The sequence below is a fragment of the Myodes glareolus genome, chromosome 1 (assembly GCF_982192425.1).
Source record: "Myodes glareolus chromosome 1, mMyoGla1.1, whole genome shotgun sequence".
NCBI classification, from domain to species: Eukaryota; Metazoa; Chordata; class Mammalia; order Rodentia; family Cricetidae; genus Myodes; species Myodes glareolus.
The window spans coordinates 74,714,297-74,726,943 of record NC_142026.1 but is presented as its reverse complement, the minus strand read 5'-3'; the positions used below and the strand labels follow the sequence as shown (position 1 = coordinate 74,726,943).

General features: G+C 47.8%; 1 protein-coding gene across 2 annotated transcripts; it reads right to left on the bottom strand.

The window, feature by feature from the left end:
• Window positions 1-4,804: 4,804 nt before the first annotated feature.
• On the bottom strand, window positions 4,805-12,225 carry LOC125398802 (paired immunoglobulin-like receptor B). 2 transcript variants are annotated; one of them, XM_087909954.1, is made up of 15 exons: window positions 12,105-12,225; window positions 11,906-11,941; window positions 11,450-11,734; window positions 11,041-11,346; window positions 9,801-10,085; window positions 9,322-9,627; window positions 8,811-9,107; window positions 8,269-8,571; window positions 7,922-7,969; window positions 6,985-7,101; window positions 6,596-6,671; window positions 6,482-6,519; window positions 6,213-6,265; window positions 5,304-5,462; window positions 4,805-5,100 (listed from the first exon to the last, which is right to left on the bottom strand). In XM_087909954.1, the coding sequence occupies exons 1-15, from the start codon at window positions 12,136-12,138 to the stop codon at window positions 4,921-4,923; spliced, it is 2,523 nt and encodes an 840-aa protein (XP_087766080.1). In that variant the 5' UTR covers window positions 12,139-12,225; the 3' UTR covers window positions 4,805-4,920. The 2 variants fall into 2 exon arrangements, with proteins under 2 accessions (XP_087766080.1, XP_087766081.1); XM_087909955.1 differs by lacking the exon at window positions 8,269-8,571.
• Window positions 12,226-12,647: the final 422 nt, after the last annotated feature.

The following is a 12,647-nucleotide window of genomic DNA, read 5'->3' as shown; positions in this document are numbered from 1 at the left end:
GGCTTCAATGCAGGAAAAGATCTAAAAGCATTATAAAGGCTGCAAGCAACAGACCCCTCCCTATCCAGAGGTCACAGCTGATGGTTAGGTCACTTGGGATAAAAGCTCAGCAGGAATTAATTTTGGGTTGATTGTCTGGGAACAGTCACCTTCCAGAAAACAGGCTCCTGCTGACAAGGTTATTCAGTGGCTTCCAGCCAGCAAGGGGTTTATCAAAGCTGAGAGTCAATGGCCACACACTATCAGGATCTCAGGATTCTGCTTAGGGTTTAGGTCTTAATCCCTTAGCTAAACTGCTAGTTAGCAGCCAGTGATCTTGAAATAGAGTACTTTGGGATGGGGGTAAGCTTGAGGACTTGGGTTTTTCTGTAAGAGACTGGTCTTTTGTTTCCTTTACTTTAGTGCTATAGTGGGATATCTGCCAGGGAGCAAGGCTGTTATATGTCTGGAATGACTGATAGGTGTAGTTAGAGGAGTATAGTGTTAGAAAGTAAAAGCTTCGGTGCTTTCAACAGAAAAGACTCCAGGCACCACCCCTGTTGCTGTACATTGAAGTGCTAGACTGTACATGGGAGCTGCCTTGGTGTAGGAGCCCATTGTTAACCTCTGTTCAAGGAGTTGATTTCATACAGAGGTTATTGTGAGGGAGAAGGCTGGGCTATGCTGTTGAGACCCCTTTATCTCTGAGCCCTTGTTGCAGGACAGGGTATAGAAACTTGCAACTAGAGAATAGGAAGGTTCCCCCAAGACCCTTGTGCAGATCAGAAGCAACTAGGCTTAGAGCATCAGTATGAGAATGCATGCAGCCCATCTACATTGCCTGTCCAGACCCCAATCTCTCTCCTTTCACTACTCCCCTACAAATGGTTGGTGGTGGGTTAGGTGTACAGTGGTGGTGGACAACAGGCTTGTACTTTGGTTTTAACTTCACACTAGGAATTTAGAAGTCTACCTCCAGCCCACCCTGGAGCCTCCCCAGAGAAACTGGAAAGATCTCCCATGTCCACTTAAGAGTTGAAGAGACACAGTTCATTGTTTGTTCAAAATAGCCTCAGTATGGAATTAAAAGTACATGAATTAAACCTTGCAAATAAGTCTAGCCAAGGAGGTGAAAGACTCCAGTGAACTTTGTTAAAATTGAACAAACATTCAAAGGTTAAGGTGGCTCAGTCAGCAAAACATCACTGCAAGCATAAGACCTGAGTTTGGGTTCCCCTGTACTCGTTAAAAGCTGGGTGTTTCAGGGTTTGTGTAAAGTTATCAAATCCCAGTGCTGGGGACTGTAGTCCACTAGTCACCCGGCCTACCCAAATTTACGGCTCTGCCAATTCCCCCCAAAAGTGGAGAACCTGTGGCTCCACAACACAACATGAAATTGACAACAGAAGATGGAAAGATTTTTCTCTGTGGGTCTGCAGTGTGAAAATGGCTATATGAACCAAAGCGATGTAGAGATTCAGCACAATCCCTGTGAATGTCCCCAATGACATCCTTCACAGAACTAGAAAATCCTAAAGTGCATTTGGTGATGAATGCTTCTCCCAATATCCTGAAGGCCAGTGACTGAGGACAGTCTGGTATATGAAATTCCAGGCCAGTTAGCTACATAAAACTCAAAAGACAGAGTCTAACCTAAGATACATATGAAAAAAACGAAATACCTCCAAGATGGAAACATTCTAAACAGTGATGGTGGTGGTATCAACACCCAACTTCAGATTATAAATCTAGAACCACAGCAACACAACCGGCATTGTCACTGGCACAAAAAAGGCAAAGAACAACAAACGGTCAGAAAAGGACCCGGAGCTGGGCAAGGCAGCCTAAGCCTGTGAGTCAGGTATTTAGGAGACTGGACTAGGATGATCAGAAGTTCAAGTTCACCAGCAATTAAATTGCAAGTTTGAGGTCTGCTGGGTTGTATCATGTCTGATGTACATTAAACAAGGAAAAGAAGGGATAACAGAACCAGGAAATAAACCTTCCAGGATAAGTCATTGAGTTCTGAATACCAGACAAGTGCTATATCCCAGCCCTTTAAACTTTATTTTGAGACTGGATCTTGTTAATTTGTCCAGAATGACCTTGAACTCACTCTGCAGCTAAAGTGGATTTTATATTTTATATCCTCCTGTGTCAGCCTCTGAAGTAGCTGTGATGTCAGGATTGTGCCGTCATGCCCAGCAAGTTTTAAATTTTAAGCTACTCACTTTAAAACAAAATTAAACCAATATTAAAAAAGTAAGAAAGAAAAGAAAAACCATCACCATCAGTGTGGTTGTGATGCTCTTAATTTCTTTTCTTTCTTTTTTTTTTTTTTTTTTGCTGAACCTTATTTTTGTTTCTTTTTTGTTTTCACATCCCAATCTTCTCCTTTCTCCTCTTCTCCCAGTTCGTCACCCACAAACCCGAACCCCACCCATCCAGTCCTCCTTTGTTTCTATTCAGAAAATGGAGGACCTCCCTTGAATATCAGCCAGCCATGGTCTATCAGTGAGTCTAGGCATCTCCTCTTCTATTAATACTGGATGAGGCAATCCAGTAGGAGGAATGGGGTCCAAAAGCAGGCAAGAGTCAGAGTCAGCCCCTGCTCCCACTTTTAGAAGTCCCACGAGAAGATTAAGTTACACAACTGTAATGCATATGCAGGGGATCTAGGTCATTCCTGTTCAGGCTCCCTGGTTGCTGGATCATTAATTTTTTTTAAGGGGTCACGTGTAGGCTGATGTGAAAAAACTTTCTTCTGGGGACTGGAGAGATGGCTCAGGGGTTGAGAGCATTGCCTGCTCTTCCAAAGGTCCTGAGTTCAATTCCCAGCAACCACATGGTGGCTCACAACCATCTGTAATGAGGTGCCCTCTTCTGGCCTGCAGGCATACACGCAAACAGACAGAATATTGTATACGTAATAAATAAATATTTAAAAAAAAAACTTTCTTCCTAGGTTTTCTTAATCAGGTTTCCTTTGTCAGGTTTTGTTAATAATTATTTTCTGGCTTGGTAAACTACATTCGTTTATATTTCCTCTTTCTCTAATTTCATAATGTCTTTATTTCAAATGCACAGACATTTGGAAAAAAATCACTAACTTCCAGAAAGAATTTCCAAAGGGGAACTTTTCTAGTGACAGTGTGTTCAATGTGTGGGAAGTTACTCAGATTTTGTATTTAGTTTTGTTAGTCATTTTTTAAATGACACTTTTTCATTTGTTCTACATACTGCCAACAGTCTCCCCTCCCCCAGGCTTTGTAAGCAATAAAATAGCTTTCATTGACATCAAGGGATCTGTCCATTTCATGTACAGCTCCTAATATGTTGGTATGAAACTGTTCATAGTGTTCTGCTGTTAATACATTTTAACAAATGTAGCGAGGCTGGACAGATGGCTCTGTGGTTAAGAGCGTGCACTGCTCTTGCTGTGGACCTGAGTTTACTCCCAGCACCCACAGCATGTAGCTCACAAACACCTATAACTCCGGCTTTATGCCCATACACACATGGCATAAAAGCACACAGATGCATATAAGTACACATAAATAAGACAAACCTTTAAAAAATAAAATTAATGTATGTTTGTACATGTCAGGAACGGAAACAGAAGAATAGCATGTTTGAGGCAACCCTGTTGGGATTACAGTCCTACCCCCACCATACCCAGCTTTCATTTGTGATTATTAGTTTATTTTCAAAAGTGTTTTATTTACTTCTTGGGTGTGGGGAGTATTTAGCTGGGGGCTTCACCTCAGCTCCTGGCATAAGCTCCCTCCACTGTGAGTTGCCTCAGTCCAAACTCCACCACCAAGAAATCCCACCAAACGGTGACCTCTCCCCAAGGAGGGTCAAGAAAAGCTGCCAAAGGGTAACCCCTCCCCAGGGAAGGTCAAAACCACTCCCACAGGCTATTTAAACTGTCCCCTGCCCCCTGCCCCCCCCCCCCCCCCGCCGAGAATGAACACGTGGTTTCCCGGTTCCTGTGGTCTCCCCTTCTCTCTATTCCCCTCTCCCTGAGTATTGCCATCCATTAAACCTGGGCATCTTTTAATTTGGTCTGATTTAGTCTGACTGGGATTATTTGCGTTGGCGGAGAGGTTTGTTGGCCAGGAAAAATACTTAACACGGAGGACACTAAAGACTTAGGTGGAGGTCAGAGAACAATTCATGGGGGGAGTTAGTTTTCTTACTCCCCTATTCCTGCTTTTTGAATTTAGGATATCAGGCTTGGGAAAGTACCTTTACTGGGTAAGCCATCTCACTGGCCCTATTTTATTGTTTATTCTTTGAGACAAGGTTTCTGTATGTTGCCCTGGCTACATAGAACTCACTATAGACCAGTTGGCCTTGTACTCAAAGAGGCCTGCCTGTTTCTACCTCCTCAGTGCTGAGATTGAAGGCGTGCACCACCACGCCTGGCCTATTTATTTATTTTAAAACAGTGCCACCTGTGTTCCAGGCTGGCGGCTAACTCCTCTACTATGTAGGTGAAGATGGCCTTGACTTCTTAATCTCTTGTTCACGCCTCCAAAGTGCTAGGATTTCAGGTGTGTACCTCTACCCTGGCCTTTGGTGGTTAATGTTGTTTGAACATCTCTCTGTAGCCCAGGCTGGCATGAAATTCACTAGGTATCCCAAGAAGACAACAAAACAAAGGCAATTCTCCTGCCTCAGCCTCCCAGGGGTTGGGATTATGGATCTGGGCAACTATGCCTGTACATTTTCTCATAGCACAGGTTTGATGAGAAATGTCATTAAAATTAGTACTCAGTGTAAAACCCTTCTGTTCTATTTCACTTCTCATTACACTTGATTATTAAGAAATCTATTTTATTTCCAGAATGTATGATGTTAGTTATAGCACAGTCAGGTTTGCAAGGGTTCCCAGAATGTCTGGAGGTCTCTGTGAGGACTCTTGGCAGGCGAAGGTCATTGCTCCTTGTCATCGGGAACAGAACCTGGTCGAGTGACTGCCAGGGCAGCATATACACTGGGCTCCTCCGTGGCTTCCCCTGACTGGGAGCGGGGAGGTACAGCTGTCCCCTGTCTGAGTGACCTGCTACACAGCTGGGCATAGACCACATCTTGGGGCTCCTCAGAATCAGCAGCCTGGAGTGGGAGAGAGAGGAGGGGAGGATATATGGTTCGCTTGGGGGATGCTGAAGGCCTGGAGGATGCTGAAGGCCTGGGGGATGCTGAAAGCCCGGGGGATGCTGAAGGCCTGGGAGATACTGAAGGCCTGGGGGATGCTGAAGGCCTGGGGATGCTGAAGGCCTGGGGGATGCTGAAGGCCTGGAGAGAACAGAACCAACCTGAGTGTCCATCTCTCTGCCCTCTTCTGTTTTGTTTCCATCTTTTGTTTCCAGGACTTCTCTTGACAGGACAGAAGGTAGGCCAGCTTCTGCCCTCCTGTGCATGGAGGGTTTCACCTGGGCATATGTCTCTCCCTGAGGGTCTTCCTCAGGTGGTCTCTGTAGCAGGGAAGTAGTGAGGTACAGATAGTGTCACCTTGCTCCCCTAGGGCTCTCCTCTGGTCAGTTTTCCACAACATGGCCAGAGTGACCCATTTAGATGATAGCATCCCTGATGGAATATTCTGGGACTTCCTATAGTTCTGGCCTCTTATCCTGACACTCTAACGCTTGCTGTCTTGGCTGTACCCACACAGTCCATCTTCCTGAAAACTTGTTTTTGGGGGCAATAGATGTCTCTGTGGTTAAGAGCACTATGTTATAGAGGATTCAGGTTTGGTTCCCAAAACCTACATGGTGACCTACATTCATCTGTAACTCTAGTTCCGGGGTATCTGACACTCTCTTCTGGCCTCTGGGAGCACCATGCAGGCATGTGATGCAGAGACATTTGTGTTTGTAAAATACCCACAAACATAAAACAACCCCCCACATGTTTTTGCCCAAGCTCCTTTGGTTCCTGCCTGCAGTTGTTAGATGTTTCTTTGGGCCTTTCTCTCTGGATGTCCCCTCAGAGGACAACCAGACAGATGCCAAGGAGACAGAAAGCAGACAATAGACACATGAAGACACATGAAGCTGGGAAAACCAGGAGAGGGTGAGGCCACAGCACAGAGGAGGCAGGTGCTTGCAGAAGAGAGTAGTCAGCTCTGGATGTTGTTGAGGGCCAAGAGAGGGAGAACAAAGATGGCCCCTGGACTAAACTGGGCCCTATGTTCTTAGCACTGCAGATGGAGTCAGGGACCTCACCGAACTGTCCAGCTCATCACCATTCTCAGGTTTCATGTCCTCCACTGAAGCATCTGTCATGGCAGAAAAAACAGAATGTCTCCCAACCAGAGAGTAGGGCCCCTAGTTTCCTGCCTTGCCCAGGTGGGGACAGAGAACCAGGGCTTAGATACACCTGGGTCTATAGTGTGAAGTTCAGACACAAACAGAAAAGACCCCAGAGCCTGGGCACCACCCCTGCAGTGCTGAGACCTCAGACATCTCCCTCCCCAGGACCCTCTTTCTCTCACAAAGGCTTTCTTCCTGGGTGGCAGCAGCTGGGTTGGATCTGGAAAGACAAGGGGATGTCAGTCAGCAGTGAGGTGTCTAGGAGGTGAGGCTCTAGGTCTCTGGCCATGAGTTACCTCTTCTGGGGGCCCTTATCTCTGGTTGTTGGCACTGTAGTTCCTGCAGGAAGCTGCAATTCTGTCTCTTCCTGGGCTGCAAGAGAGAGCAGAGTCTCATCTAGGAGAGGAGGAAGTCCCTCCTCCAGGCACGTACAGGGAAGGAAGGAAGGGACCTTTACAACATGGGTGAGTGAGCCAATGTAACAGGACATGGTAAAGCTCACAGAATGCCTGACGTTGCACAGGTTCTGAGATCATGTTCTTTCCGATCTGAGATCTGCAAGCATTTCTAAACGACCCAGCCCCAGTTTGAGGTTTCCCTAGGGTTGGTGTCCTGATCCCCTGCTTGGGCTTTCACAGGGGAACTTATCATCACATGAGACCCAGGTCACCCAGACCGTACTCACTTTCCTTCCTGAATTTGCCCTGATGCTTTCGTCGGAGAAGAAGGAAGACAAGGATGAAGAGGATCAGGAGGAAGGCCACAGAAACTCCGATCAGAGCCTGCAGGTATCTTTCCAGTCCTGAGGCACAAGTGACATCATGAGTGGGGACTGTTGATGCTTATCTGAGCACCTACTGGGTTACAGGTCCTATTGGACCTTTGCACTCATCATCTCCCATCCTCACAGTCGTGCAGCAAGGAATTGTCTGTTTTCTTATCCAGACAGTTCACCTACCTGCCTCAGATCATGACTGTAAATGGCAGAGCTGGGAGTTGAACCCAGGGACTCTGACTTCCAGCTCTTTTCTCTCTACCTAAGCTGAGTTTCATCCTAAATGCCCTCCCATGGCTCTGTGCCCCACCCTTGCACATGGCACCACCACTGTGGGGCAGACCCACTGCTGAATCAAGTTCTGGAGGCCGCCTCTCTCACAGTAGAGGTGCCAGCCGAGGTCAGACAGAAACTTAGACATGTGCCCCGCCTATATTCAGAGAAACATCAGCCAGTTCAGAACAGGAAGGACTTGTTCAAGTCAGCATCTCCAGAAGTAGATTTATCAAGCCCATAACTAGTTATTGCCCATCAGGACCCACCTTCCAATAGAGTTCATATTAGCTCTCTGGGGCCTGCCTTCTTCCATGCAGGTGAGAGACTTGTTCTTAGGGTCTTAGAGGTAGGATGGGCAGGTAACGTCCATCTCACCCACCTGGCCCATCCTCCAGAATGAACCAGAACATGTCTCTCTGAATGCCACCTTCTGTACCCCAACCTCTAAGTCCTGGTCTTCTGGGGTCTGTTGGAATCTCTGCTTGTCTCCTTCCCTCACAAGCTGAAGTGACAGAGAAATAAGGGCTTTGGAGATTGACATACTCCCTGCACTGAGGTGCCCGATACTCACCAGCTGGCACAGGCCTTGAGGGCGGTGGGTTAAAGGCTTCAGAGGGTCCTATGAAACAGAACAATTGGAGGGTAAGGGCTAGATGCTAACCCAGGTACTTGCCACTGTTCACTCTTCTACATCTGCCCTGTAACCTCTTCAAGATCCTCATGTTGTCTACTCCAAACCTAGACTGCAACAGAGGATGGAGTGAACATTTCCTGAGGGACCCCTGCTGGTATCCATTTCTCTGACAGGGAAAGTGCCTTATGACTAACCTTGCCTATTGTCCCCTTAGTCCCCCCAAAGTTAAGGATTCTCCTAGGGTTTGGATTATGAATCACCGTGACAGTTTAGGGTCACCTCACCTGAGACAGTGAGCTCCACAGGGGCACTGGCATATGACAACAGGTAGAGAGATGAGTATTGAGAACCATAGCACCTGTAGGTGCCCGAGAGGTCAGAGGTCACAGGACTCATGGAGAATTCTGCCTGGAACTCCCAAACATGGAACTTTGGTTTTAGTCTCTGGGGTTGGGGTGCTGCTCCCTCCTTGGACAGAATGAAAGTGTCCACTCTGTATGCCGTCTTACACAACAGGGTAACGTTGTCTCCAGAGTGTACTGTGGAGTTCGGCTCCACTGAGAGGGAAAGATGGGCCTGAAACTGTCCTAAAGAAGAGAGAGGATGAGAGGCTGCCTTCAATGTTCTGAGCTGACACATCTGGATCTTCCATGAACACCTAGGACTATGTTTCTTTTCTTTGCCTGAGATCCTCTCCTGCTTCCCTGTCTCTTCATCTATTCTCAAATAAGATCCCTGTCCCTCATCCCAGCCATCACCTCCTTAATTCCCCAAAGAGAGCCCTAGTAGAGGCTGGATACCCGAGGGAATCTATTTAGTTCCTCACCTGAGATCAGGATGTCCAGGGGGTCACTAGAGGCTGACCACTCAGAGGAGAGGTTGTGAGCACCATAGCATCTGTACCGGCCTCCAGTAGAGCTGCTCACAGAGCCCAGTGTGAAGTTGGCCAAGGAGAGACCGGACTGAGTCCACTGGCCATCCTCCTGGATGAAGTCAGCACCCCCCAATTTGTACAGGACAAATCTGTCATAGTTGATGTCAGAGCAACACTGCAGGGTGAGGTGCTTTCCAGGGTCCAGGACATGGCCTTGGTGAGTCACTAGGGAGGGCTTTTTGGAGAGGCCTAGAGGGAAGGTGGGGAGCTGGTTTTTACCAAGCGCTTATCATCTCCCCTCCTGCCCTGCACCTGTCACTGCTTCTACCCAGGGCTGGGGCTCTGGCTCAGGAACCAGGCTCTTCCTTTCTCACTCTTTATCTGCAACTACCCAGTGGGACACTTCCATGTCAAAGGGCATCGGGGTTCAGAAAATGAATGGTCAATGATGGGGGTGACTCACCAGAGATGTGTATTTTCAGGGGGTCACTGGGTACTGACCACAGCTGTGGGGTCTGCTTGTAGTAACCATAACATCTGAATGTCCCTTTGTGATCTGGTGTTACATGATCTATAGAGAACAAGGCTTGGTAATGCATTTGACTGGGAATATACTGTGAGTCCATGGATCTGAGGAACTTCTGATCTTCCTTGGTGAGAATGAACTTGTCATATCTCTCCCCTGAGACACACTGGAGAGTCATGTTCCCTCCTGAGGTCACCACAGGACTGGACAGGGCTGTCAGGCAGGGATTAATGTTGTAGATTCCTAGGACAGAAGGTGGCAGACTGTTACACGAACTCACACAGCCACAATGGAGGCTGAGGAAGGGGAATACACTTGAGTGATAGGGGAGTTCAGCCAATCACATTCATTACCAATCGCCCTGCGGCTTCACCTGAGAGCAGAGACTGGAGCTGAGACCCTGCCTGTTCCCTCACCTGTTACCACCAATTCCAGGGTGTCACTGTGCTCTGACCAGCCATCAGAACTGTAACAGTAACAGCGATACTGCCCTGCATCTAGGTAGGTCACAGAAGGGATGGAGAACTTGGCCTTGTTCTCTGGCTTCTCTGGGGTCTGTGTACCCCAGGGCTTTTGGCTTCCCTCTTTATGCAGAACATAGATTTCTGCATCCAGGGTCCCCTGACACCAGATGTCCATGGGACTTCCTGAGGTGATCACAGATCCTGGCTCAGCCTTGATGGTGGGTTTGTGGAGGGTCCCTACAAGGAAGGAAGAGAGAAGGAGGTGAGTCTGTCTGAAAGTGGCACAGAAAAAGTCACTTTGGATGGCACTCCTTTTTTCTTTCTAATCAATTCTTCTGTCATACAATATACCCCAGCAGCAGCTTCCTCACCTCTTCTCTTCTGAGAACCACTGCTGCATTTCCCTTCAGAAAAGTGCAGCCTTCCAGGTGATATTAATGCAACATGGCATAGCAGCATTCAATAAGACTAGTCACACACCCTCATATTAAGGTGGACAACATGACCCAGTAGGAGGAAAAAGATCACACGTGCAGGCGAGAGTCAAAGACTTCCCCACTTCCGTTGTTATGAATCTAACAAAATCACCAAGCTCTCCAGTCAGTGATGGTGCATTCCTTTAATCCCCAACACCAGGAGGTAGATGCAGGCAGATCTCTGTGAATCCAAAGCTAGCCTGGCCTAAAGTGTGAGGATAGTCAGAGCAATACAGTGAACTCCAAAACAAACCAACAAACAATCAAGCAAACAAACAACAGCAAAAATCCAAGCTAATCAACCACAGCATGTGTGCAGAGGGCCTAAGGCAGATCCATGTAGACTCTGTGGTTGCTGCCTCAGTCTCTGTGAGCCCTCGTGATCCCTGCTTAGTTGATTCTGTGGGCCCTGTTTTCCTGGTGTCCTCAGAGTTCTGGCTCCTCCCTCTCTTCTATGAGTTTACTGTCTTCTTGTGGATAATGATACTTGAACTGATCTAGACTAACACAAGGCTCCATGAAAATTCATCTGTCCTGGATCTCCTGGGCTTTGCTGTCACTGTCTGCCTTGGATTCTGTATTTGTGACCACTGTCTTCCGTGTTCTGTGTTAATGGACTCAGAAGCCCTGGCTCCTCACACACACCACACACCAAGGCCTCTCTGAGCACTTGTATTATTTCAGCATCATTCTAGGGAAAGGCTAGGATTCCTCACCTGAGACCAGGAGCTCCAGGGGATCACTAGGTTTTGACCACACCTGAGGTCTGTTTTTGACAAAGCTGTAGCATCTGAATATCCACCTTTGACTTGAGGTCACAGGGCCTACAGAGAACAGGGCCTGGTACTGCCCAGTAGAGGTGATACACTGTGAGTCCAGTGTCTGGAACAGCTGCTGTGGTCCTTCCTTAGTCAGACTGAAACAGTAAAAGGCCTGCTGTGAATCACACTGGAGGGTGACATTCCCTCCCTCAGTCACCTCAGGGCTGGGCTGGGCTGACAGCCTGGGTTTACTGTAGAATCCTAGGAGAGAAGAAGGAATCAGTTAAGTGTCCTCGATAGTCTCATTATGTTCCATGGTTGTGAGGGGGTGGGCATACTCACTGAACAGACTGTGTCCTCTCACCTGTCACCACCAGCTCCAGGGGGTCACTGTATTCTGACCATCCATTAAGGGTCCGATATTGACAGTAATATCGCCGTGCGTGGTGATAGTCTAATTCTGAGATTGAGAATTCATTCTTGTTCTTAGGATTCTGTGAAATTTCTCTGTGCCATGGATATTGGTATAGTTCTTTATAAAATCTATACTCTTTGGCTCCTGTGGCTCCCTCACACAAGAAGGTCACCTTATTCTGCTCGGAGACCACAGAGTGTGGCTGTGCTCTGAGGACAGGCTTAGGAAGGACTCCTGCAAGAAAAGAGCAGCTAGGACTCAGGACAGCCATCCTAAGATTGCAACCCCAATCCCGACCCTCCGTCCACCCCAGCGCACGTGTGCTGTTTCCGTCCTCACTGCCCAGGCAGGGCTCCTGGGGATGATGAGAGGTGCAGGTCAGGACATCTGCAGACACCCACTCACCTGCCAGCACTGGGGTTCCGAGGCCCAGAGTCAGTCCTGGAAGAGAGTTCCCTGTGAGAGGTTTGTCCCTGAGGCTTGAGCAGGTCCTCCCCTCTTCAGAACCCCCTGAAACTCTGGGGTTTCCTGATGGGCCAGTGCTGGGCTGTGGGGCAGCACCATTTCTAGATGATGGTATCCCCTCCCCATCTCCACATCTCACCCAGACAGAGCAGGGCTGTGAAGGTGAAGGTCATGGCATCTCCTCCTGTAGAATGCGACTGTGCTCATGGGCAGAACAACAGAGACTGCCTGGAGGGACAGATGACATAGGGTGTGGCCTCTGGAGGCAGGAACTCCCCATGACAGGGTTGTAATGGAGCAGCCCCACAGGAAAGGGGAACTGCCCTCCTCAGGCACCAGACTCTGACTTCCCCAATACTGTGGCTAGGTCTGGCAGTAGATTCTTCAGGCAATATTTGATGGGTGACATTTCCATAACTCCATCCCTGTCTGTTACATCTGTCATCTTTGTCAGGACCAGGTTTCTTACCATGTAGCAGACACATAATACACATAAAAATACAAATTATATGTGTGTTTGTTTTATTTCTTTTCATATTTTTATGTGAGTACTTTTCATGTTCAAAATGTTTGAAGGTTTTTGTGAAGGGCCCTGCTGTATACATCTGCATGGAATGAAATTTATATTCCTTTCCTCATAGTCTCGAGTGATGGGTTCCAAATGTGCACTGCTGTCTCTGGC